Source organism: Podarcis bocagei, assembly GCF_964188305.1.
Source record: "Podarcis bocagei genome assembly, chromosome: 9".
Taxonomy (NCBI): Eukaryota; Metazoa; Chordata; class Lepidosauria; order Squamata; family Lacertidae; genus Podarcis; species Podarcis bocagei.
The window spans coordinates 16,754,789-16,781,806 of record NC_138134.1 but is presented as its reverse complement, the minus strand read 5'-3'; the positions used below and the strand labels follow the sequence as shown (position 1 = coordinate 16,781,806).

Genomic DNA, 27,018 nt, shown 5'->3' with positions numbered 1-27,018 from the left:
ATGCTCTCAGCCTTCAACTCTGTTTTCACATGCATCACATAATTAATGTTAATGTGGAGGCGATGGGTCTAGACCCCACCCCCAGTCATCGTTTTGCTATAACATCCAACACCCATGCATTGTTGTAAGATTTGTGAACAGAAGCAGATATACACATCTCATGAACTGCTTCTGGGTCCACCAGTGTTCATGTAAATTTCTCCTTTTCACCTCTCCTGCACAATGTCCAGATGTTGGGAGGGGAGGGCTCATGGAGCAGGGTCCACATAATGTCCTGCAGGCATGAATAGGACTATAAAGCAATTCTTGCATCATCAATAATTATTGTATCAGTTAGCCCCAAACTATTAATCCCTTTTGTTTTAAAGATGTCAGTGAACATGGGGATATGCAGCTTGTCCACCGTTAAATGAAAAGTGGGACCCCGCATATGCATTTTGAAGTGAGACCTTTGCATCAGGATAATTGACATAATGAAACTAGCTTTCTTTACCTTCTACTTATTATTGATATGGTATAATGAGCCTGTATGAAAGTTTGAAGAATAATGTGATTAAAAAAAGGCTGGTTCTGGACCTTGCAAGCTAAAGTTTAAGGATGAAGGGAGTTTTTGCCTGACTCTAAGGGGTTAATTAGCTCACCTATGCTAGGATGTCTGTGTTATCATCTAATGTGGTTTTGTACTTTCATGGGTAATTATCACTGTACATTTCTGCATTTTTTGCATTTACTTTCCTTCTGACCTCCCTGTTAACTGTTTCTCCTGGCCCTAACTCTCTCTCTCTCTCTCTCTCTCTCTCTCTCTCTCTCTCTCTCTCTCTCTCTCTCTCTCTCTGATACCGATGTGTGTGTCTATCTATGTATCTATCATCTATCATCATCTATCCATCTATCTGTCTGTCTATCTATCTATCTATCTATCTATCTATCTATCTATCTATCATATCTCTCTCTCTCTTATCTATATCTATCTATTATCTATATCTATCTATCATCTATCTATCTAACTAACTATCTATCATCTATCATCTAGCTATATCTATCATCTATCTCTATCTCTATCTCTATCTATCTATCATCTATCTATCTATCTATCTATCTATCTATCTATCATCTATCATCTATCTATCTATCATCATCTATCTATCTATCTATCTATCTATCTATCTATCATCTATCTATCTATCTATCTATCTATCTATCTATCTATCATCTATCTATCTATCTGGGGAGGGCGGGATATAAATTATTATTATTATTATTATTATTATTATTATTATTATTATTATTATTATATCATCTATCTATCACCTCTCTCTCTCTCTCTCTCTCTCTCTCTCTCACACACACACACACACAGAGACAACCCTGCAACTCACAATAATACTTCCTTCTTCTAATGAAGTGTATGATAGTCTACAAAAGCTTATCTCATTATAATTTTGTTAGTCTTTGAGGTGCAGCTAGTTTCTTAGATTTGCCTTGCTTGTTGGCCAGGCAGTTCTGAAGTAATCAACTATGTAAATGTGTTGGGAATACAAAGAAAGATACCGTAATGTTTATCCACACTATGTAAATACTGCATTAAAATGCAGCTTAACAAAATAAATATTCTGGACTGCAAGTTTCTAGAATCTTTTTTTTTTTAAAGAAAGAAATAATCAAGCGCAGTCAGGCCCTTGATCTAGCCAGCATGGTCTCCTCCAACTGTGTGATAGCAACTCTCCAAGGTCTCAGCCTTGCTCCTCGAGCTCCATTGAACCGGAAATGGCAGAGATTGAAGTCTGGACCTTTTGCATGCCAACTTAGGTGCTCTCCTTCTGGGTTTTTGGCCTCTAAAGTAGGAATGGGAACCTGAGACCATCCAGAAATGGTTGGACTTCAACTCCCAATGATGAGAGCTTGAGTCCAACTGAAGGGGGAAGGAATGGGTTTCTGTGCAGTCTGAAACGGGACCCAAAATCCTCATTTTTCCTCCTCCAAGGGAGCATTTCTAAAATGCATTAACTTGAGCTCTTGAGTCAATGTATAAACAGAAAGCCAGCTGTATAAACAAGTGCTCAAAGCCCTCTCCTTTATCAGTCCATGACAGCAATGGATGGGCTTGCCAGTTCCGAGTGGACCAGGGATGGCACCTCTGGGTCTTATCTTACATCCTGACCACAAAGACGCACAGACCTTGTCAGGTCTGACAAGAGACCCGGGAACGGCGCCAGGAGTGCTCTTAGAGTTGGTGACATCCTGCCCCAAGATAAGAGTATAGGAACAGGAACAACCTTTTATGGTCAAGAGTACCAGAACAGGAATATCTGTTTATGGTCATGGATGTCAACTTACGTGCATTAGCTGATGTGGTTGGATTCCTGGGGAAGGGGGGAGAGGGTGCCTTCTAGGATATATATACTGCATGAAATTTCTCATTTCTTTGGACTTGCTGTGAACTGACCACACAAATGCCTTCTGCTATCTGGAGAGCAGAATAAACTCTTTCTCTGAATCAACCTCGGTGTCATTTGACTTCCTTTCTCCCTCCTGGGAGCAACGCAGACCCCACCAGTTGGTAGAGTCTAATAAGGCTACACAACAATGTTGAAGGACTCAGGGGCAGAGGTTCCCCATCCCTCTTTTGAAGATATCCTGTGCAGCCCTTTCATGTGAACATATGTAGCTACTTTACAGGTGTCTTGGTATTTTCTGCTCAAAAACAGAGCATGATACACCTACACCAGGAGGATACCTGATGTTAATGAGTCCCGTTGGGGCAGGCGACAGAGAAGTTCTAAAATGCTGCCCTGAGGTAGACATTGCTGAGATTTGTCTTGTGTTCAGCTGCACGTTTTTTGCTATGCAAATTGTAATGTCTGTTTTTGTGAACCTAGCAAAATGAAAACCACCTTCTCACTGCTGCAGCCAGTCTAATTATTAGGAGGGGTGTGTGTGTGTGTGTGTGCGCGCGTGTGTAGGCTTTATAGCTTCTTGTTTTGGAACTATGAAGGTGTTGCTGGAATGGGTATTAAACTCAGTGGGTATAATGCATGGAACGTGTATTGCCTGAGGTGTATATTTTGGATGTTGTTGTTGTTTAGTCATGTCCGACTCTTCGTGACCCCATGGACCAGAGCACGCCAGTCACTCCTGTCTTCCACTGCCTCCCACAGTTTGGTCAAACTCATGCTGGTAGCTTCGAGAACACTATCCAACCATCTCGTCCTCTGTCGTTCTCTTCTCCTTGTGCCCTCAATCCTTCCCAGCATCAGGGTCTTTTCCAGGGAGTCTTCTCTTCTCATGAGATGGCCAAATTATTGGAGCCTCAGCTTCAGGATCTGTCCTCCCAGTGAGCACTCAGGGCTGATTTCCTTAAGAATGGATAGGTTTGATCTTCTTGCAGTCCATGGGACTCTCAAGAGTCTCCTCCAGCACCATAATTCAAAAGCTTTTGCTTTTGAATTATATTTTGGATAACTTTGAATAAAAGGTGGACCAAATTGCTTTATTGCTACAAAATGGCTTCTTGAGAGCTGTTGTTGTTGTGTAGCTAAAATGTCTGGTAGAGAAACAGGTTCAAATCCCCAAGTATCCATGAAGTTCACTAGCTGACATCTCTCAATCTAACACAAGGTTGCTGTGAGAATATCTGTCGTGTGTGTGTGTGGCGCACAGAGAAATATATGCCATCTTGAGTTCCTTGAAGGAAAGGTGGAATATAAATATTAGATTAATATAATCCTTTCTTCAGCACTTTAAATCCTTCTCACACCTAAAAGGTTGAATGCACATCATACATTTAAAGCACATCTTCCCATCCTGGGAACTGAAGCATATCCCTGACAGAGCTACAATTCCCAGTAACCTAGCAAAGCTCATCTCCTAGGATTTGTTGGGTGCATATGTGATATAAATGTACATTATGTATGCAGCCTAAATCTCTTACTGCAAAAAGTGAACTTCCATTGTTCTCTTCATATACATAGCAGCTTTCTGGTCAGAAAATGAAATTCTTTTGACCTTCCATTTCCTGTGAATGTTGGACATCTGAAAAGTGTAATTTGAGGTTTCTGTTCAGTTCTTTCTTAACCCATAAGATAAATCCTCCTGTTTTTCTGCATTTTTTTCTTTTCACACTGCATACGCTTGACTTTGAAAGAGAGGAACAGCGCATTATGTTGGAAATTCGGAGAGAAGCTCCTCTAACACTTCAGTAACCTTCTGAAACCCTTTGCAAGGAAAGCCTTGCAAAGAAATAAGTGTTATCTGACTTCAGCGGCTGCCTTGGGAGCCTAACTGTATTCCCCTCCACCGAAAAGCTTTCCCTCTCCCTACGTCCACTGTGTGACCAGCCAGCCTAACAGTTTCTCATAAAGTTCAAGAGTGCTATTCACTGAGCTATATAGTCAAACCTCAGTTGTCAAACATAATCCGTTCTGGAAGACCGTTCGACTTCCAAAACGTTCAGCAACCAAGGTCCGACATTCGAGTTCTGAGGAACGTTAGAAAACCGGAGCATTTTGCTTCCGGGTTTTCGGCATTCGGGAACCGAAAAGTTCAAAAACGGAGCCGTTCGAGAACTGAGGTTTGACTGTAGAAGCTGTTTGACTACAACACATGGGTGCTCTGGAAAGAGTCACATTGGGGTTTATGTGGTAGCTTGGTCAGGTTTTCTGTACCCTTTCCAGATTGATGTGCATGTAGAGAAAAGGACTCGCATATCTAGAACCGAGCACATCTCTTGGCTGGTTGTACTGAGAAATACTTTTTCAATGAACCAGTTTGACTGGGGTGGAGAATCTGAGGGGAGACTTCACAGAGGGGATTGGAGTTATAGCAGATAGAGGCTTTCCAGAGGTTATACTGTTTCTGACACCTGACACTTCTTGTCAGAATTCAAAGCAGCTTGAGGCATTGTTCAGTTGAAGAGAGTTATACCGGTTGCTGGAATCACATTGTAAGTTGGATACAAGAGCTTTATAAATAACCACATACATCTTGAATAACTCCCTCTCTCTTACACACCCACCCACCCTCCCTCTCACAGGACTAAATCCATTGTTGATTCCATTTCCTGACCCTAAGTGGTGAATTTCCTCAGAAAACACATTGGCAGAGTAAAAAGAAAAAGAAAAGAAAATTTCATGTGTTCACTTCCTCAGTTGTTTGATGGATATTTATTATACTTTACTTTTGCTCATGATCTCACTTAGTTATTCCTGAGTGTATCTATTCTGCACAATGTCATACTATCTTATGGGATGTAGCATCTTAAATCTTCTCAACCATTGATTCATTTTTGTGCCTTTGTAGATATTGTGAAATTCAGCAAGATTACAAGGGGTACTATGACTCAAAAGGCTTAAAATAGCCCCCAAATGCAGATGATGTGGAAATAATACATTTTTAATGAAGGGCAATAAAAGCTTATATATCCAACAGGAGTATTGAATAAATTTATCAAAAGCATGGATTTTTAGAGCTTTTGTTGTCCAAACTGCATTTTGTCATTCATGCAAAATTCCGTGTCAAGTAGGGTTGGAGGGAAAAATCAAAATTATTTTGTCTTTTCATGGGAGACTACCTTTTTCTTTTCTTTTCTTTTCTTGATACTCAAGAAAGGAAAAAAAAAACAAGACAAGAATACAAACAAAACAGTGATAACGACAATATTAATTACAAATCAATAAAGTAAAAAGCAGTCCTTGGACTATAGGCCCAACCTCCCGCCCATTCTTTGTTTCAATTATCTATTATTTGTTGCCAAAACACATTTTTGTCTTAAATTAACTAATCATTGATTTATCTTAAATTTCACATCTTTCTTAAATCTACTACTAAAGTTATTCAAATGCTTCGACCGAGTTTAAACTACTGTAGTTGTTTTTCAAATAAACATTGAAGACTTAGCATTTTGAAATAAATTCCTGTTTTGGTTTGTTCTTTATTTTTTCTGATAAACTATCTAGCTCCGCATAATCTGTTAACTTTTGGATCCATTCATGGGGAGAGGGGATTTCATCACTCTTCCACTTTGTAGCGATAAGAACTCTTGCTGCCACTGTGGCGTATAAAAATATACTCTTCATTTTTTGCGGGATATCCGAATCTGTGATCCCCCGGAGATAAGCTTCTGGTTTTCTCTTAAAGGAAGTCTTTATTATTTTTTGTATTTCTAAGTGGATACGCTCCCAAAATGCCTGGATTTTTTTTACATAGCCACCACATTTGCCTGATTTATATCCACACCTCCAGCAATTACTTGGGACACTTTGGAGACTACCTTTCTCACAATCCTCAAACCGATATGTGAACCAAACTGTTAACCTTTAAAATCCAAACAGTATGTACACAATGCATATATTAGAGGAAAATCTCCATAAAATGCATACGTTTGTGAAAACAACCTTCCAAAATGCATTACAATAGGGGGAATTGCTTGCAGCAATATGCCTATTAATCAACACTGCTTATGTGTTCATTGGGAGAAGTTTGCACCAAGAAGCTGACAAATTTTGAAGAGGATCAAACTATATGTGATTTCACTCCACCCTCCTCATCATCTGAGTTCAACCCTGAGGAGAAATATTCATGTTCTCTTTGAATATTCTCTCAAAAGTGAGAGTGTTTCAAGAGAAGCAGCATTGTGGCTGTTTTCAGCCTTAGGTTATGGCCAGCTGTTCAGTTGGTCTGTGTTCACCTATCCATACGATATCCATCTTGCTCTTTTTCACTAAAATAAGAATTGCTTTCTCCACTCACCCTCTTATTGCTCCTTTCAAAATATTTTCCCAAAACTTTTTTTTTTTTTTTGCTGCAGAACATTATACATCCACGGCCACACAAAGTTGGATTTCACAGTCTGGCACAGCGCAATTGAAAAAGCAGCAGGTACAGATGGCAACGTGTTAGAAGATCAGCAGCTCAGCAGAAATGACGTCCCGATTATAGTGAACAGCTGTACTGCATTTGTTACGCAGTATGGTAAGTGGAGCAGAGCATTTGTTCAAGTTCCTGAAAATTGGAGATGCATCCGGATAGAGTACTTAAGAAGCATCTATATCAGATTACATTAGCTGGGCTTGAACTGCTATTTGCAAAGACCACACTTTGTCACAGGTTCACACTGTTGCACTGTGTTATTTGCATGGCTGTGTGTGTCTGTGTGTGTCTAAAATGTACAAGTCAAGGCAGAGAGCATCTCCTTACAAGGAGCTTCTTGAGGTCCTGTGTGTGTGTGTGTGTGTGTGTGTGTGTGTGTGTGTGTGTAAAGTTTTACATAACAAATTTGAATTCAAACATTAAACATCAACATCGTCATTTAGGATTCTCTGAATCCTTTGACACCACTCCACCTTTCCATGGTTGCCATTATCAATCTTTTTCCCAACTGCTTCTCTTATTTTCTCTATTTTTAAAAATAATCACCATCCATTTTTACCATATTTTTTGTACATTACAAGCATTAATCAAATCCTGCCAAAGTTTTCAGTTATTTACAGTGTTCTCTTAAATACATTGATTTTTTTCCCCATTCTGTCTTAAAGTTCTTCTCTTCCTGGTTTCTGATTTTCCTGGTCAATTTAGCCATTTCGGCGTAGTCCATCATCTTCATCAGTCATTCGTCTCTGGTCGGAACTCTGTCCTCTTTCCATCTCTGGGCCAGTAGTATTCGAGGTCCATTTATTTTTGTTGGGTGCAGGATCTTATTCACTGAAAGATGAAGATCTATGTGGTGTATGTTGTTTTGGTACCTAGTTTAAGAACTGCTGCCATGCTGTGAAGCCAACAGCTTATCAGGCCGTGGCTTTCAAAAGGTGTTTGAAAGCCAGAAGGCTAAGACTGCTAGAACCTGCCATGTTGAGGAAGGTTGCTCTGCTGATCTCCCACTACACTGTTCAGCCACAAAATAACATTGGATGTGTTGTAATATCCAATCTCTGATCTTATGGACAACAGGGAGACCTAAGAAGCTCTGCCAGTGCTCTACAAGGTTTGAAGGTTTGATAAAACTATCATCCAGAACCCTTTGCGCCATGCATGTCTCCAAGCCGCTAGTCTGTGATCAGCTCCAGCAAGAACATTTGAATGATCCAAACGCATGAGTGGTGGTGGAGTTCCAGTTGTGTGGGACACGCCCACTTGAATGGCTCTCATTCAAGTTGGATCATTTAAACGGTCTCCTAGCTGTGTAAGAGTTGCTTCCATGGAAATTCTTTATTTTATTTTTATTTATTAAATTTGAATACTGCCCTTCACCACAAGATCTTGGGGTGGTTCACAGAACAAAAGACAAGATAAAAACACAAGTAAATAATTAAAGCAAGAACAGCAAAACAGCCCCCACCCTTCCCACAGACACATTTAAAAGGCTGTAGACTATTAATCAGCCAAAGGCCTGGTTGAAGAGGGATGATTTCACCTGGCACCTAAAGGTGTATAACGATGACACCAGACAAGCCTTTCTGGGGAGATCATTCCACAAACAGAGAGCTACTACAGAGAAGGCCCATTCTTGTGCAGCCACCCTCTGCACCTCACATGGCGGAGGCACACAAAGAAGGCCTTCAGATGCTGAACGCAGTGTCTGGGACAGTTTATGTGGGGAGAAGTGGTCCTTGAAATATCGATTACTGTATTTTTTGCTCTATAAGACTCACTTTTTCCCTCCTAAAAAGTAAGGGGAAATGTGTGTGCGTCTTATGGAGCAAATGCAGGCAGCGCAGCTATCCCAGAAGCCAGAATAGCAAGAGGGATTGCTGCTTTCACTGTGCAGAGATCCCTCTTGTTCTGGCTTCTGAGATTCAGAATATTTTTTTTCTTGTTTTCCTCCTCCAAAAACTAGGTGCGTCTTATGGTCTGGTGCGTCTTATAGAGCAAAAAATACGGTACTTAGATTTCTATACCAGGTTTCATCCAAGAATCACAGGGCAGTTTACCATATAAAAACACAAAAACTACATACCATAGTAGCAAAGAAAAAACAATACAATTTAAAAGATCATAGATTGTTTAATTAGCCAAAACCCTGGCAATGTTTTTGCATAAATGATATGTAAGAAACGAATAAATGTCTGTACCATTAGGGTACTGTGGCATACAAGCAGATGTACAGAGAGTAATCTGAAACTTTAAAGGATTGCAAGCAGTGCTGGATGGAGCTGGAATGGCAAAACATCTGAGAAAAGTTGAGATACCATGTACAGTCATACCTTGGTTCTTGAACAGAATGCATTCCAGCAGTCCGTTTGACTTCTGGAACTGTTCAAAAACCAAGGCACAGCTTCTGATTGGCTGCAGGAGCATCCTGCAGCCAATCAGAAGCCGCAACGGACATTCAGCTTCCAAAAATTGTTCAAAATCCAGAACGCTCACTTGCGGGTTTTGATTATTTGGGAGCCGATATGTTCGGGAGCCAAGGCGTTCGGGATCCAAGGTGGTGGGAAAATGAGAGACAGAAAGTGACAGACTTGCCCCCCCCCCACTAGTGCAAGGAGAATCTCTTAGTTAGCCTAGGATTCCTGCTTCCCCCCTTTCTTACCACTGGTTATACATGCAGTAAAAGCTTCTTCTGTGTTGCTGCCTCTTAACTGAATCTGTGATACAGTGTTAAAATCATGATTATACAGAGCAACCTGAAGTATTGCCATTTGTTCAAATTGTGTTTTCCCCCTCTAACTGTACAATATTTTTATATTGAAGTATTGGTCTATTTAAGACAGGGGTAGTCTACCTTTTTATACCTACTGCCCACTAATACATCTTTCTTGATGGTAAAATTTCCTTACTGCCCACCAGTGCTCGATGGAAGAAGGATTCAGCTAGTGCTGTAGAATCTCCTACTACCCACCTAGAATCCTGAAACGCCCACTAGTGGGTGGTAGGGACCAGGTAGACAACCCCTGATTTAAGGCATAATTAAAAATTTTTTGAAAGTGATTTTGTGTTCCTTTCGCTAAGGTCTGGGTAGCAAACACATCTACCTGAAAGGAGGGGATCCTTCTCGTGTGAATGAACTTCTGGAGTGCTTCAAAAAAGATGCGAGAAGTGTTAAGCTGAGGGCTGGGACAAATCAGCTGGAAGATGTCACTGATGCACTGAAATGCTTTCTGTCTGAAATAGATGATGCACTGCTTACCAAAGAACTCTATCCATTTTGGATTTCTGCATTAGGTAATGTGTTGCATGTTTTTGACGAAGCCGTAGAGACATTGCATCTGTTTTCTGAACCTCCCTGTCCTCCTTCCAAGCCTGAAATTTTTTTGGGAGCTCTCTCTGATGTTGTGCTGAGCCTCAGTGAGGCTCAAAAAGCAATGAGATGTCTCATTCATTTCCAAGTCATCACAGGGTTTATAAGTGCCTTTGCCCCTCTCTAAGCTTTGGAGAAGGGTGGGTTCTAATTAAATATGATTATCAGTAAACAGAACATGGGGACGAGTGGGTATAACACATTTTAGAACAACAGGTTGTTGAAAGAAGCACAGCGGGGGAAAACACCGAGCTGAGGAGGAAAAAACATATTTTTCAGACTGTGGACTAGACCATCTGAGTTGTTAATGGTGTCATTCAAGAGGGATGTATTCCAATCAATATTGTGACCTCCAAGTAACCTGCTCCCAGCAACGAAAGACTCAGTTTTCCATTCTACCTATTTGTATGTCTTGCCCATTTGTATTTTAATCAGCTCTGCCCATTAAGTGCATCCATGAGCAAACAGAAGAATCTGCTTTATGGATACTTAGCCTGCGACTCATTGCAGGCGGTACAAGAATACAAAAGTTGCAAGGCGTAACCTCCTTGTTCTCCAAATTGTTTTCCTTCAAACATAGCTCGTCAAAAGAGAATTTACCAATATTGTGTCGGTGAAGTAGGGGTGGATTGGCTGAATAATAATCTTAAATGACTAGATGCTGCTGAGATGGCGGATCAATATCCTTCTCTTTTGGATTGCACTTCTGTTAATGCTGGGTAATTTAATTTCCCCCCCTCCCAATTCTCTATCAGATACACTGGATGAGAAAAAGAGAGTGAAAAAGTACAGCACTTTTATTCGAACACTTCCACCAGTCAATAGGGCGACGTTGGCAGCTTTAATGGAGCACCTTTACAGGTCAGTGTGTTGGTAAATCTACTGAAAAGAAGGTATTATAACAGAAAGCTCTTTATACATCTTCTTTTAACTTTGTCAAAGGTCTGTGGGGAGAGATGAATGTTAGATATACCAGATAATGATCAAAATTTTATTTATATACTATCTCAGGAATCCTTGGAATGCTCTAAGGGGGAATTATCATAGTTGAAATTTCGCCTCCCTTGCAGAATGCAAATCTTTCCAGGTGGGCTTCCATGTAACATCAAAATATGTTAATAAAATCACAAGAAGCAATCTCAAAACATTACTAGCAATCAGGATCACCAGATGACAACTAAAGATGAGGATCAGCACAAGCCAGTTGGCAGCTGATAGCCCTGTTATAAGAAAAAAACTGCTCCTCTTCTCTGATGGGGTATCCAAGAGCCCATATACAGTCCTTAGGTGGGTTCCCTATTGGTGGGAGAAAATAACAGAGGCCAACCAGAGTATATTGAGAAGCAAAGCAGCTAGTAAGCATGATCTTTACTCAAAGAACTGTTGCAACAGGGTCCCCACTCACAAACATGCAGGAGGGAGGAGAACAAAGGTGTGCAAGCCCTTATATAGACTTTTGAAATTGCCCACCCGGTAGCCCAAGACCACCACCCCAAAACATCATACATACACCACAGAAAGAGGTGGTCTACAGCAGAAATCCTGTCTGCCAGCATACCTGAAAATGGTCACTGATTGCTTTACCTGGGCAGCGTGGTCATTCTTTTGTGATGGTAAATACTTTAGTTCCTGAATCCAGGTCACAGGCTCTCTCCATTCATACACAAGACAGGATTTGTAAGCAAAAGACAATGGGGAGGCTTTTGCATTTCCTTCCTCCTTGCAGAGAGAGTCAAAATGGCTTCAGGATTGTTCTCCTGTACTATTTCAGACACGTGGTTTATATGCTTTTGTATGTGCTTGCCTTGTACATTTATGAATGTTTAATTTCTATTTGAGACCTTAGAATTCTTATAACAGCCCTTAGGCAATGGTGTGAATATATTGCACAATGTATTATATGACATATTATTATATTATAAAATATAATATTTTATTAACTGTAATAAGTAATAATAAGCTGTTGCAGTACTTCTGTCAGTCAGGCCCTCAGTTTCTGCCAACACCTTTCTCTTGTGCACAGCTGGTGATGTTTGGGCTACGTAAACAATGGCAGTCACCCCTGAAGGTTGAGAATAGTACTTTGCATAAGGCCATCTAGGGAACTCATGGGTGAGGCAAGATTTTAACCTGGCGGCTTCCTGGTTCGCAGCTCTTCGGCGCTATGCTCTGTCACTGCTAGCCATGACAATCCAATCCATAGCAACTGATAACTTCCAGATGCTGGTTAATTTCACTTGGTGATGGATCTTGCCAGAAGTGTATTTATTCACAAAGCCTGAACATCTGTATTTTGAATTAACTGCCATGTCCCAAACTGTCTCCGGTGGCAGCCCCACATATACTGCTTCTCAAATTTGGAGGTAGCTGACATTGGAGTCACATCAGTTAGCTGTCTGGGAATTGGGAATTTCAATCTGTGTCACCATTAATATTCTACAAGTCCAGGACTATGTATGGAGTAGTTTCATACAAATATACTATTGAATGGGGGAAAGTCCACTTTCTGAGATTTCCACATTGATTTTATTTACAAAAATTCCTAGCCCTTCTAGTTGTGAAGGTATGAAATCTCACAAGCTTAGTGGTGGCAGTGTTTGTTTGCTGAATAAGGTAAAAAAAAGGTAAAGGTGAAGGACCCCTGGACAGTTAGGTCTAGTCAAAGGCGACTATGGGGTTGCGGCGCTCATCTAGCTTTCAGGCCGAGGGAGTCGGCATTTGTCCACAGACAGCTTTCTGGGTCATGTGGCCAGCATGACTAAACTGCTTCTGGTGCAGCAGGACACCGTGATGTAAGCCGGAGCACACAGAAACGCCATTTTCCTACCCGCCGCAGCGGTACCTATTTATCCACTTGCACTGGCGTGCTTTCAAACTGCTAGGTTGGCAGGAGCTGGGACAGAGCAATGGGAACTCACCCTGTCGCAGGGAATCGAACCGCCGACCTTCTGATCAGCAAGCCCAAGAGGCTCAGTTGTTTAGACCACAGAACCACCCGTGTCCCGTTTGCTGAATAAGATAGCTGGTGGTCAGAAGGTGGACTTTACGTCCCTCCAGAGTATATCCCTGATTGCCAGATGGGGAGAAGAAGCAACTAGTTTTGGTGTTTTCCATAATATTGCTCTGCTTCTGACCTTCCCAAGGCAGCTGGCTTGTTCACTGTTTCAAACAGTCCTATACCCTGGCCTACCTGGAGGGAGCAACTTCACCATACTCTAACAATCTGTTTGTGTGAAGGCAGAACAATCTGTTTGTGTAAAAACAGGTGGCAAGAGAATGGTGAGTTAATGATCTAGGAAAAAATGAGATGCATAATTTCATTTTAATGGATGCCTGCTTTTAAGTTGAGCTGCTGTGTTGGAAATGCATGCTGTGTCGTGGGCTTGGGTTGGGGGATTCTTCCCTTAAACAAGCCAATGCCTACTGAAGCCTTCTAAATGGATTTATTAACTTTGCGCAGGGTACAAAAGTGTTCGGAAATCAATCACATGGATCCACACAATCTAGCCATGGTGTTTTCGTCGTGCTTGTTTCAGACCAAAGGGCAAACCAGCGAAGAAGTTGATGTGATCGAAGACCTGATTATAAATTATGTGCATCTCTTTGATGTAAGTAACCAGCACATTTATCAGATTTCTCCAATAATATAATTTAGCAAATGGCTGAAAACAGCAATGAGGCATCTTATACAGCACTTTGTCTCTTGTTCAGAAAAGCTTTCAGCAGGCCTGAAAAACACTGTTATCTCTCTCTTTGATTTTCAATCTGAAGAATTTCGACTTTAGCATTTTCCTTTTGAAGTTAGACTGACTCAGAGCAGCTAAACCTAAACTTATGGGTTGCACCCAGTGTCCTCCCTTGAGGGGGGGGGAATCTATCTGATGGTCATCTTAGATTACCTATATGCAGGTATATCTTCTTGTCCATGATATAGTTAGCACACTGAGAGGTCCCTGCACTCAAGGAGTATACAATTTAGAAGCACTAGTAGTGGAGACAGTAGAAGAAGGGAGAGAGTTAAAGAACATGGACAGAAGCAAACCACAGCTGCTTAAAACTGAGGGTTAGGGGTGTTTTTGTTTTTTTAAAAGTTCATTATTCACAGCAGTGACTGGTGACTGGGAGCGGCTGCCAGGACCATATAACACCGGTCCTGAAAGACCTACAGTGGCTCCCAGTACGTTTCCGTGCACAAAGTGTTGGTGCTGACCTTTAAAACCCTAAACGGCCTCAGCCCTGTGTACCTGAAGAAGCGTCTCCACTCCCAGCATTCATCCCGGATACTGAGGTCCTCCTCCAAGGGCCTTCTTGTGGTTCCATCACTGCAAGAAGGGAAGCTACAGAGAACAAGACAGAGAGCTTTCTTGGTAGTGGCGCCCACCCTGTGGAATGTCATCCCATCCGATGTCAAGAAGATAAGTAAATAAACAACCCTTAGAAGACATCTGAAGGCAGACCTGTATAGGGAAGCTTTTGAATGTGTAATGCTTCATTATGTTTTTATACACCGTATTGGCCCGAATATAAGCCACACCCAAATATAAGCCGCACCTTTAAAATTGGTGGAGGGAAAAGAAAAAAATACCTGATTACAAATTCCTTGATGCTCCTGGCTGCATATGGGAGGGGGGGTGTAATCAACGTTGTGTTGCCAGTGGCCTTTACCTTTCCTCGCTCTCTTACTTTCTGGCCTTGGGGGAGAGGATGGGGGATTATGCATGGGGTGGGCGACAGTTCACCGTGCTCCTGGGTGCATACCATAAGGTTGCGAATATAAGCCACACTTTTCACTGTCGGAATTTGGGGAAAAGTGAGGCTTATATTCAGGCCAATACGGTATGTTGGAAGCCGCCCAGAGTGGCTGGGGCAGGCCAGTCAGATGGGCAAGGTACAATTATTACTATTATTATTAAGGTAAAGGGTAAAGGGACTGCTGACCATTAGGTCCAGTCGTGACTGACTCTGGGGTTGTGGCGCTCATCTCGCTTTATTGCCCGAGGGAGCTGGTGTACAGCTTCTGGGTCATGTGGCCAGCATGACTAAGCCGCTTCTGGTGAACCAGAGCAGCGCACAGAAACGCTGTTACCTTCCCGCCGGAGTGGTACCTATTTATCTACTTGCACTTTGACATGCTTTCGAACTGCTAGGTTGGCAGGAGCAGGGACCGAGCAATGGGAGCTCACCCTGTCGTGGGGATTCGAACCGCCGACCTTCTGATTGGCAAGTCCTAGGCTCTCTGCTTTAACCCACAGCGCCACCCGCGTCCCATACTATTACTATTTATTTATTACATAGGCCAGGGCAGAAGTTGGGGTGGTGGCTTTTTAATTCCACTCTCCCCACCCCCAGCAGTTACTAATTCATTTTTAATACTGTTCCTTCCACTGACACCACCAAAGGAAGTTAAAATACCTATGGTGATTGGAGACCCAGTCCATGGATGTGCTATGGGAACAAGGGAACATTAGTGTTGGTAGATTGACACCTGCAGAGCTTTCCAGAGTCTTTGGAGTGGAGGTGCTGGAGTTACATGTATGTTCCACCCTAATTCCCTTCAGCTGTGCTTCAGGAGGGGGTCAAAATTGCACTGTAAATCCTTTAGCGTGAACATCAATTTTACTCTGTTTATTTTCCGAATCATTATCATCATCATCTGCATTTGGGTCTGATAGGGCCCTCAAATTGTTTCACTGTGAAATAGGAATAAAAATCTATTATTTAGAAAATTTGTTAATTCCCTTTCTGCCTCTGGGCAAGGTACTCAAAGTGATATATAACTTATAGATGCCATAAAACAACAATAAAAGCAGCAGCGATAAAACCGTACCAAAAAAAGGCAACAGCTAAAATACCTGCACGTCAATTTGAAATGCCTGGAGGGGGGATAAACAGATTTTCCTCTGCACTTTAATTACACCAGAGCGATGACCTATGGGCCACATTAATGTTCTAATATAAACATTGGAACACAAGATCACAGTAAAACAGGCAGCAATAAAAATCAAATGCATAAGAACAGGGCGCGCAATTCACCAGGATATTTGCTTGTGCAATTCCTATGAAAATGAACAAGAGCTGTACAAGAGCACCATTAGCTATGATCGTGCACACCTGCCATTTGTTTTCATGCGACTTATTTTTGAAAATTTCCTGGTAGAGATTCTGCTCAAAATGTGTAAAAACACTCACAGCTGGGGGAAAGCCCTTAGCTCACCTGGGATCGGCTCTTCACTCCCTGAACGGTATTGTCATTATTATATTTTTTTAATGTGGTGTGGTTAAACTTATCAAATACACACAGGTGTGCATTTTAGAATTATGTATATTTAAACTGTGTGAAACGTTTCAGTAGCAAGTTCAGTTCTGGCTTCCTCAAGTTGTCCTGGTCTGCGCCTGTTCTTCAGGCTGTAGGGATAATCGGTAGCTCTCCAGCTGATGAAAGGCTGCTATCTCCCACCAGGCAATGTGGTCAAATGTGATGGAAGGTGTGAGCTGTACAGTGGTACCTCAGAAGTCGAATGGAATCTGTTCCAGAAGTCTGTTTGAATTCCAAAACGTTCAGAAACCTAAGCATGACTTCTGATTGGCTGCAGGAAGCTCCTGCAGCCAATCAGAAACCGTGGAAGCCCCATCGAACGTTCGGATTTGTGGTGTCTGGGCGCCAAAACATCCCGAGTACCTAGTTATTTGGGATCCAAGGTATGACTGTATTCAGGCAACAGGTGGAGGACCAAAGTTCCCCCAACTCTGTGGCAGACCCACATTTTTGTATCAAAACTCATTGTAGATAGAAAACTAGCATAGGGAATAGTCTCAGTTACAACCATTATCATAGTTGTTTACTTTTCACAGAAAAAGGATGCTAAGAAGGCACCAAGTATAGGGAGAGTGGATGGGTGTGGGGACAAAATTAGGAGACCGATCCCTGGCATTGGTTGTGCCCAGTGTTTTTTTTCCTAAAAAAATATGTTTAGGGGTACTCTCATTTTCCTACTCATATTGAAATATTGCCCCTCAATGAGGCCAAACTTAATTCATAAAATGTTTAGGGGTATGCGTACCCCTGTGTCCCCCCAGAAAAAAAAGCACTGGTTGTGCCTAAGGGCACTTCCAGACAACCTGTTGATTGAACATTTATCTCTATTTCTTTGCAGGGAGTTTAGATGATGTCAGCCGTTAATAAGCATTCATTCTGATTTGTTTGTGGGGAGGTTAGATGAAGTTGCATCAAGTGTTATTCCACACTTTCCAGTACATGGCCTCATCACTTTCCTTATTGCCAAATGTCCAATCTGTGGGAGAGGCGGCCTTGTTGTGCAACTGTAATTGTGCAATGTGGTTGGCCAGTATGCGATTGAACCACACCTGATAATAGCAACATGGAAGAAGCATCCCTGCAGAATTATTTTCAGATTATGTCTCCTCCACTATGTGTAGGCCAGGGCACTGTCTTTCTCACTTTTAAAGTTGGTGTGCCTTGCAGTGACACAGCCACTTCGATTGTTTTGTTTTATTGTATTAGGAATGGTGCAAGATTAGATTACTGCAATAATAATAATAATAATAATAATAATAATAATAATAATAATAGAATATATTATTTATACACCAGCCACTCTGGGCAGCTCTCAACAGATTAAAAACAGAATAAAACATCAAACATTTAAAAACTTCGCTAAACAAGGCTGCCTTCAGATGTCTTCTAAAAGTCAGATAGTTGTTTATTTCCTTGACATCTGATGGGAGGGCGTTCCACAGGGCGGGCGCCACCACCCAAAAGGCCCTCTGCCTGGTTCCCTGTAACCTCACTTTTCACAGTGAGGGAACCGCCAGAAGGCCTTTGGTGCTGGACCTCAGTGTCCGGGCTGAACGGTGGGGGTGGAGACGCTCCTTCAGGTATACTGGGCCGAGGCTGTTTAAAGCCCTAAAGGTCAACACCAACACTTTGTGCTCGGAAACGTACCGGGAGCCAATGTAGGTCTTTCAGGACCAGTGTTATATGGTCTTAGCAGCCGCTCCCAGTCACCAGTCTAGCTGCCGCATTCTAAATCAATTATAGTTTCCAGGTCACCTTCAAAGGTAGCCCCACATAGAGCACATTACAGTAGTCCAAGAGGGAGATAACTAAAGCATGCACCACTGGCAAGACAGTCTGTGGGCAATGCGTTTATATATAGGGTTGCCTCTGAAGGCAGTTCAGGAAACTTAGCTGATGCAGAATTTGGCAGCCACTGTCTCAAGAAAGTTTGAGCATCTGATACCAATCCTGGCCCAAGTGCCCTGGCTGCGCATTAGTATCTGAGCCTAATTCAAAGTTCTGGTTTTGATTTATTAAACCTTAAACACCTCAGTACCACAGTACCCCAAGGACTGCCTCTCCCCATCTGAACTGACCCAGACCCTGCAATCACCATCTCGGGCCCTTCTTTGTGTGCTTCCTCCAGGAGAGGAAGGTGGCAACATGAGAACAGCCCTTTTCTGCAGTGGCTCCCCATTTCTGAAATGCTCTCCTCAGCAAGGTTTGGCTGGCGTCTTCTGTCCATTAAACTTTAATTAGTTTAATGTTAAGTAAACGTCCAGTGCGCTTCCAACGCCATAAATCTTATCTCAGCAGAGAATTTCGTGCAGCGGTTGAAGAAGGCAGGAGAGTCAGTACCTTTCAATGAAGAATCCTGGAGCAAGCACTTTGGAACTCAGGAAAAAAAACCTTTATTGACAAAAGAAAAACCCTGGCGATAAACATGCTTTTATCTCCGGCATAAAGAAAACTTTACTCTAAACTTAACTCATATTAGCAAACACGGGGGGGGGGGGGAGAGAGAGAGAAAACACATGGGTGAACTGACTATTTATACAAACTAACTCACATTCCTGGATGCTTAATGACTTCCAGCTGCTCAGTGATTAGAGCGACTTGTTACCTCTTAACCCTTTAGTACCAACATCTTCATTATACAATTTTAGGCGCCAGGTGAAAACATTCTTCTTCAACCAGGCCTTGGCATCCGATACCCTTAAATTTGTTTTGGGAGGGAGGGATTATTTTTTGTTTCTGCTCTTCTTTTTATTATGTGTGTTTGTTTAATTGTATTTTTATGTTGTGAACTGTCCTGAGATCTACGGTTGAAAGTTGGCATACAAATTGTAGTAGTAGTAGTAGTAGTAGTAGTAGTAGTAGTAGTAGTAGTAATAGTAATAAATAATAGAGGCACCAATATTGCCATTTTTTATGAACAGGTGCATGAAGATCAGGTGAAACAAATGGATATTGAAAATAGCTTTATTACCAAATGGAAGGATACTCAGGTGAGTAATGATGTTTCCTTCCTTGTTCAGGGGAAGAGCGGTCACTCAGCAGTAAGGCAAATATTTTGCAAGCGGAAAGGCAGGTAGGGGTGGGACTGACTTTTGCCTCAAACCCTGATGGTCAGTTTCAACAATACTGAGCTAAATGGAGCAGTGATCTGCCTCTGTACGTGGCATTATCTATTTTAAAAAGAAAGTCAGAATGGAGCCAATATCCAGCTGTTTTATGCAAACTATTCAGGTGATGCATCTGTGTGTTGTTGGTTGCATGAGCCAACCTTCTCTGTTAACCTTCAAAAGTCAAAAATAAAAGTATATAGATGTTACAGTACATTTTATACAGCACCTATCTGTATAGAAGTGAAAAGCAGCTGGCAATACGAAAATTAACAGCAGTTTTTTGTCTGGTAGGAGCAGTAAATCTATCTTCAGAGTGATTAAAAATAGAAAGCCAATTTAAAAATAAAACTCGTTTAGCCCAAACTTCTATTTCAACTCAAAGAAAAATCTCCTGCTTCTCATGTCACTTACAATGACCTTGTTTTCCATTCCAGTTGGCACTTCGTTAACAGTTCTTCATTTTTTTTCCTGCCCACCAAACACTTTGCCAGCTGTTTTTGTTTGCTGCCATAATTTGCAACACATTTTTCCCCTTCCTCGAATGCTCAGTTGTTTACATACGCCCAGTGGAAATCAAATGTCAACTTCATTCTTTCCTCCAACCTTTTTCCCGTAATATCATCTAAAAAGCAAATTTCACCAGGAAATAGGCTTTTTCTGAATCGTTGCCAGTATAATTAAGAAGCTTTCTTCAAAGTCGCTTTGTAATGTTTCCCCCCCTTGCAAATGATTCCATTAGTTTCAATTCTCAGAAGGCACTGTGACCTTAAAGTCCTAATTTCTCCATTATGTGACTCTTTCAAACATAGTGATGTGGGTTTAGCAGCAGAAAATGCAGTATTTCTACAGAAAATTCCTCTAAATAAAGTCTCATTGTTTCCAATAGATGCAGTTAGAATCCTAGAAGCACAGATATATGTCTCCATCCCATGGGAAATTTACCCTCCCCAATTCATGCACTGTAACAATCCCCCACTCTCATGTTGGGCAACACCCACAATTTGTTACATGTGTGGAGTTTTTTGGGGTCAGACTTAACATTCCTGCATACTCTACCAAATGAGCACCCCTGGCAATCTGAACTGGTCGAAGCTAATAGTGGTGTTAATAGGAAATCCTGTCTTCCTCCATTCTTTTGCATGTGTAGTTTGATTTCCTCCCTGAAATTCTACATCCTGTCAGGAAGAGACTTCCTCCTCCTTCAGGTTTTTGGTGATGAGGGGCTTGTGTGACCCCACAGTTCCCTAAGGAGTTGAATAACCACACAGGACAACTGTATATTGGGTGGTCTGGGCTTGAATATGGCCACAACGTCATTAGTTACAGTAGAGAACGATTTGGCATTGACATTGGGTAGAGCCATTGCTGTTCCACTCCAGCCCATCTTCTGGAAGTTCATCTAAGGGTAAACCACATATGAGGAAAGGGTGCCCAAGACCTATATCAAATCTGTGCCCCAAATGTGGCAACGGATGTAGTCACATGAGCTCAGTTTACTATGTATAAGAAAGGAACATTGCGTGTGGAGCAGTGTTAGAAACTGAGATATGAAAGCTCAGAGCTGAATAGCACCTTAAACCTAGGTTAAGCCACTTCCGCGATAACATAGGAGGTGGGGTTGAGGGCTTCACGCTCCTTCCCCACTCTAGGCCCCGCAATAGCAGAGGGAATCCCCGGCCGCATCATACCCCGGGCCAGCCAGTTGGCTGGCTCCGGGGGCAGGGCCTTGGCTATTTAAACCTGCTGCAGCCGAGGCTCCTTCTCTTTCCCTTGCTCCAGCTGCCCAAGGTGGCCCTCTACAGAGATGATGGCATGCATCTTTCTGATGCGGGAAATGATGTTTGGCTGAGCGATATTATTCCAGGAATTAGGCATTGGTTACAGGTTTGAGGGTATTGGGCCTGGCTCGAGTGGTGGTTAGGCATTGGTGGGGGTACTGTCCTATTGTTATGCAAATGAAGGGGGAAGGAGCGCCATCACCTTCCCCTAAACAAAAAGGTAGTCCGGTAAGGGATTCCGGGGGGCGTGGCCTTGTCCTAAGCCTAAGGAGGTGTGGGCCCACGGAACGCCCCCACGCGGTGACACCGGGGGGAGGTCCTAGTTGACGTGCCTTAGCAGGACTCCTCCCACTGGTGATTAAACCTCCCGGCCTTCAAGCCGGTTAGTAGTTAGGACCAATGCCTAAGCCAATACCGCTCAATTCCTGTAATCAATAAAGTTGTGGCCTAATTCGACCCATTAATCTGAATTCTTGTGTCCTGTGTCTTTATTTCCTCAGGGGGAGGCGGGAACTCACCACGCAATGGGTGCAACAATGGAATGTCTAGGCACACTTTTTAATAGCAAGAATTACTGCTCACCAATCAAGTGGTGGGCGGGGTTTGTGACCTGGTGTGGGCTTCCCCAAGCTTGGGTGATACCCCCACCTTTGGGCTGTCCATCACTCGCCCCCCCCACCTGGCTGACCAATCGGTGGCTGGCTGGGGGGCGGAGCGAGGGCCAGATAAGGGCAGGCTCCTGCCGACCGTCTCCTCATGCGCGGTCTTGGGTCGCAATTTTAGGCCTTGGGCGGTATCCTATAGTCTGTCTTAGGAATGGGGGGTAGCGTTATTATGCACCCCCATGCGGTGGTGTTTGCAGGGCCCGTTAAAGGGTGATTGTGGGAGTCACTGGCCCTGAGTGGTGTCGTAAGATCAAACTCCCAATATCGGTGAAGTGGGAGGCATGCTGTGTAAATTTCTCGTTTTGCAGTGTCCCTCACATCCTGCACATCCTCAGACCCAAATGGGGATGTGAGGGATGCCCTCTAGTGCCTAAACCAAGGTTTCCTACATCTGAAATCAATAAAGTTGTGGTCTAATTTACCCCATACATCATTGTGTCGTGTCTCCTTATTCTGGGCTGGGGGGGTTAGCGCATGGGCTCGCAATACAAAGCTGAAAATGAATGAACTGCAGCTAAAATATTATGTTCATTTTTCACATGGTCTAGTCCTTCCCCTGCCCACCCCCTAATATTCTTAAGAGGGTCTCTTCTCCAGTCTTCAGAGAGTAGCTGGAAGTGGGGAGGCAGAAAAAGGTCCTCCTTTCCTTCCACTCTGCAATTTTAATCTGAAATCTTAGGCGCAGTACTGCACCCAGAGCTCAGAAACTGCTTGCATGAATGAAATTACCCATCGCAAAACGCACCTAGAACAGTGGGAGTTTCGAACACTGGTCTGGAGTTTGGTTGTATGGGAATACCCTGTGCCCCCCTCAGATTTGCATGCAAGAGGAAAGCATGAGTCTGGATTATCTCTTTAACATTTCCATTTTTTACATACTATTCTAGGTTTCCCAGGCAGGAGACATGCTAATTGAAGTTTATGTGGAAAGAAAGGAGCCAGACTGCAGCATTATAATACGGGTTTGGATCATTTATTTTTCTATACTCTTTCAACCCAGGGTGGCACCCTTTTTTTAAACCAAGGACTGCTTTACCTATGGGTAATCTGTTGGGTGTGTGTGTGTGTGTGTGTGTGTGTGTGTGTGTGTGTGGCACAGGTGAGACCCAATGATGAGCAGAGAGAAAACTGTTCAGGATTGACTAATCTGGATTAAAGACTGACGTTCTTCAGTTTTCGCCATGGCTACCGTCAAATTAAAATGACCAAGCCTACTAATATCTACTCAGAAGCAAGACCCATGGGTTTGTTGGTGTTGCTCTCAAACCCCAACACAGAGGTGTTTTAATAATAATAATAATAATAATAATAATAATAATAATAATAATAATAATAATAATACAGTTACTCTTTTGGAAAGCAAAATAAATTTATTCCTTTCTGACTTTAGTGTGCTCTATGTGTGGATGTACACACATAGCAAAAGCATACCAGTTTGTTCTAATATGGTGAACCAAACGTCATTTCCCCAAGCCATACAACCAGGATTTTTTAAAAAAAACAAAAATTCAACCATTTATTTATAGCAAATGAAATATTGTTGCTTTCCATTATTATTTAAGCATATAGAACAAAGGAGGGAAATTGCTTTTAAAAGCCTGGAGAAATAAGCAGTAAATGAGCAGAAATCCTATGATAGAGTTTTTCTTCTAGACTTTGAGAAATGGTTAATTAAGTAAGAATGCTATGGTAAGAATGCTATCAGGACCACCTCTCTGTTTTTCTAAAACAATATGAGTCCTTTTCAATATTTTCAATATTTTGTTACCCAGTTAATGATGAATAGGCTAAAAAAATTGATAAATGTATCAACATTGTTTTGCAGTTGCCCTTGCTGTAGAAGTTGGGCAGGTCTATGTCCTGTGACAGAGCATAAACCTCCAGCACAATTTACGGTCTTAGGGCCCATTTTAATGATTTCAGGACTATTTGTGGTCTTCCATGCAGGTATCGCCAATAATGGAAGCAGAAGAATTGACAAATGACATATTGGGAATAAAAAACATCACACCCCATAAAGATGATATGTGGGCTACATTTGAAGTGATTGAAAGTGGAGAGCTAGGTTTGTGACTTCCCTTTTTTTGGTGTTGTCTTTGTATATCTGTATTTATTCATTCTGTGATGTTTTCATTGTATAAAAGGCTGTGGTAGTTTGTTTTGAACATTATTTTTTTGGAATAAATGCAAAAGTTAAATCTAATTGGATTGCCCAGAGCTGTATTAAGGTTGCACAGTGCTGAGGGCTACCTTGGCCATATCATCTTGACTTCTTTATGACTTCTGTGATATACATGCAGTGCTTTTTTTCAGGGGGTACTTAAGGGTATCACTTCAGAATGCAGATAGAGGAATGCTGAGGTCCAGAAAAACCCCACTGTATACATTTAATCTTGGACCTTAGCATTCCTCTACAGTGGTACCTTGGGCTAAGTACTTAATTTGTTCCGGAGGTCTGTTCTTAACCTGAAACTGTTCTTAACCTGAAGCACCGCTTTAGCTAATGGGGCCTCCCGCTGCTGTCGCGCCGCCGGAGCACAATTTCTGATCTCATCCTGAAGCAAAGTTCTTAACCTGAGGTAATATTTCTGGGTTAGCGGAGTCTGTAACCTGAAGCATATGCAACCTGAAGCGTATGTAACCCGAGGTACCTCTGTATCTGCATTCTGAAGTGATATCACCTTGAGGCATCTCACAAGCATAACGACCTTCAGGTGCAATTCAGCTCTGTGGGGAGTTAAATATTAAAAACAGGAAAAAGAAAAGAATCTCAGTTCAAATTAGAATTTGTTTAACTGGCTGAAACCAAATTCTGAGAAGAGAAGTATATTAAAACCTTACATTTTCAAGAAAGCAATTTCCGTCTGATATTTATTGTTGGATTGGAACAAATAGCTCTCTTGCTGTTTACTGGAAGACACATAATGACCTTGGGAGCAAAATAATGGTATATGTAAGTTTGACAGCTTAGATGTCTGAAATATTGGAACTGAAATATTAAAGATAAACTGAATTATTTACATATATACCAGCAGAAATAATTGGCAAAATTATCTGGTCTTATACAGAGGGATTGCTGTAAAAATGGGATCTCTAGTATATAATTTATTTTTATTTTTTTTCTGCAGTAATTTCTATATGATGGATAGTTTGCAAATGAGGTGTGTTGCCAGTAAAATAACTAATGCATTTCAATAGGATGATTTATGTACCATATAATCCATTATGACAGATGGTCTTCAACGCAACTATAAATAAAGCAGTAGGTGTTTGCTCTGGGAGCACACACATTCTTAGTCGATGTGTCTTGTTTTACTGCTTTTTTCTACTGAAGCTTCTGCTTTAAGGTGGAACTGAAGATAAGATGTTATATTTGTGTGAGAGTTAATTGTCATTAAGTTTAACTGGTTTTGGAAGACAGCTGCTGTAAGGGTTAAACAAAACCCTTTATTTATCTTTTTTTTTTTTTACTCCTCCTAAGGCAATACCCCCCCTCCAAAAACTGCTATAATTTTTCAGAAGCTTTTACTGTGTAAACATGCAACAATTCATTCTATAATCAGTTTTCTGCCCTGCCAACAAGGGAGTGTGTGTTTCATGTTGTAAAGACCTGTAAACACTGAAGAACTCACTGGAGAATTGCCATGTTTGGTGGCATCCCAGCTCAAAACTGGGATGTAGCCTGGTTCACATTTCATGGTAATCCAGACCATGGTTTAGCACAGTGTGTGGGCTCATGGAAAGAAAATCACAACTGCTTTGCTCCTTCCTGGTTGGAGCTCTGTGCTGAGTTAAGGCATGACTTGGCTTACCATGTTTGTCCCAACCTGGACTCGTGGCTTGGCTCTCTCCAAATACAGCCGTACCTTGGTTGTCGAACGGAATCCATTCTGGAAGTCAGTACGACTTCTGAAAACATTTGAAAACCAAGACACAGCTTCCGTTTGGCTTCAGGAGCTTCCTGCACTCATTCGGAAGCTGGGGAAACCACATCAGACATTTGGCTTCCAAAGAACATTTGCAAACCGGAACACTCACTTCTGGGTTTGCGGCTTTCGGGAACCAAAATGGACGAGTACCAAGGCGTTCGACAACCAAGGTACGACTGTAACCAGGATTTGTCCTATGGTTTGCAGTTCGTGATTTGTCTGATTTGTTGTGATTTGCCCAGGGTCAGACACCATATTAAACCAAACCATGGTGTAGCTCACGGTAGCAGCAGAATGACCAGAGAGCGGTTGCAATCTCTTTCCATATTTATGCCAAGCCATGGCTTGGCTTAGCATGACACTTGAACCAAGCCATTGTCACAAGGCCTATTGGGGTGTTTTAGCTCACACAATTCCCTGACTGTGTCCACTGACTCCTCCTCGTGCTGGCTTCCGAAGAATTGCTGGGGTGGGACGGGCGATGATGTCATGCAGCACGTGATGTTGCACATGAGACGTCATGACGTCAGAGGAGCTTGAGGTGGAGCTGAATGTGGTGGCACCATGACTTTAATGGCCATGGCTCCTACTGCTGCTGTTGCCACCCACCAGGGGCTGCTCCTATCCCTCTGTGGCAGGAGGAGAAGGAGGAGAAGGAGCCAGCCACTGACGCTGTGCCGTGCTCAGCTCCATGCTTGGTCTTCTCTGCTACTTTTGAACATTGGGAGGGGCCCCAATGTTATTGGGGGCGCCAAAAGGAGATGGCACCCCTGCTTCTCCTCCTCATCCGCTGTCGTCTTCTTCTTTGGCAATCACTCGTAGCCAAGTAAGATTGTCTTCCATGAACACGGTTTTAACAGTGCGTCCGTAGGTGACTGTGGAGGCCAATTCTGGATCCATATGTCCTTCCACAGTGAGGACATAGGTTTCTGGGTGGGAGTTGGAAATGGTGAGGGTTTGCCAAGCGTGCCTTCCTCTTAGCACGT

General features: G+C 42.3%; 1 protein-coding gene across 3 annotated transcripts in view; it reads left to right on the top strand.

Moving 5' to 3' along the window:
- The window catches only part of ARAP2 (ArfGAP with RhoGAP domain, ankyrin repeat and PH domain 2), a 137,522-nt gene that overhangs the window by 86,632 nt on the left and 23,872 nt on the right, over nucleotides 1-27,018 (top strand). For all 3 annotated transcript variants that reach the window (XM_081207576.1, XM_081207575.1, XM_081207574.1), the window contains 7 exons: nucleotides 6,806-6,969; nucleotides 9,946-10,158; nucleotides 10,990-11,095; nucleotides 13,695-13,842; nucleotides 19,472-19,540; nucleotides 22,991-23,065; nucleotides 24,051-24,168. In XM_081207576.1, the coding sequence (XP_081063702.1) occupies nucleotides 6,806-6,969; nucleotides 9,946-10,158; nucleotides 10,990-11,095; nucleotides 13,695-13,842; nucleotides 19,472-19,540; nucleotides 22,991-23,065; nucleotides 24,051-24,168 (893 nt within the window). The remainder of the gene's footprint in view (nucleotides 1-6,805; nucleotides 6,970-9,945; nucleotides 10,159-10,989; nucleotides 11,096-13,694; nucleotides 13,843-19,471; nucleotides 19,541-22,990; nucleotides 23,066-24,050; nucleotides 24,169-27,018) is intronic.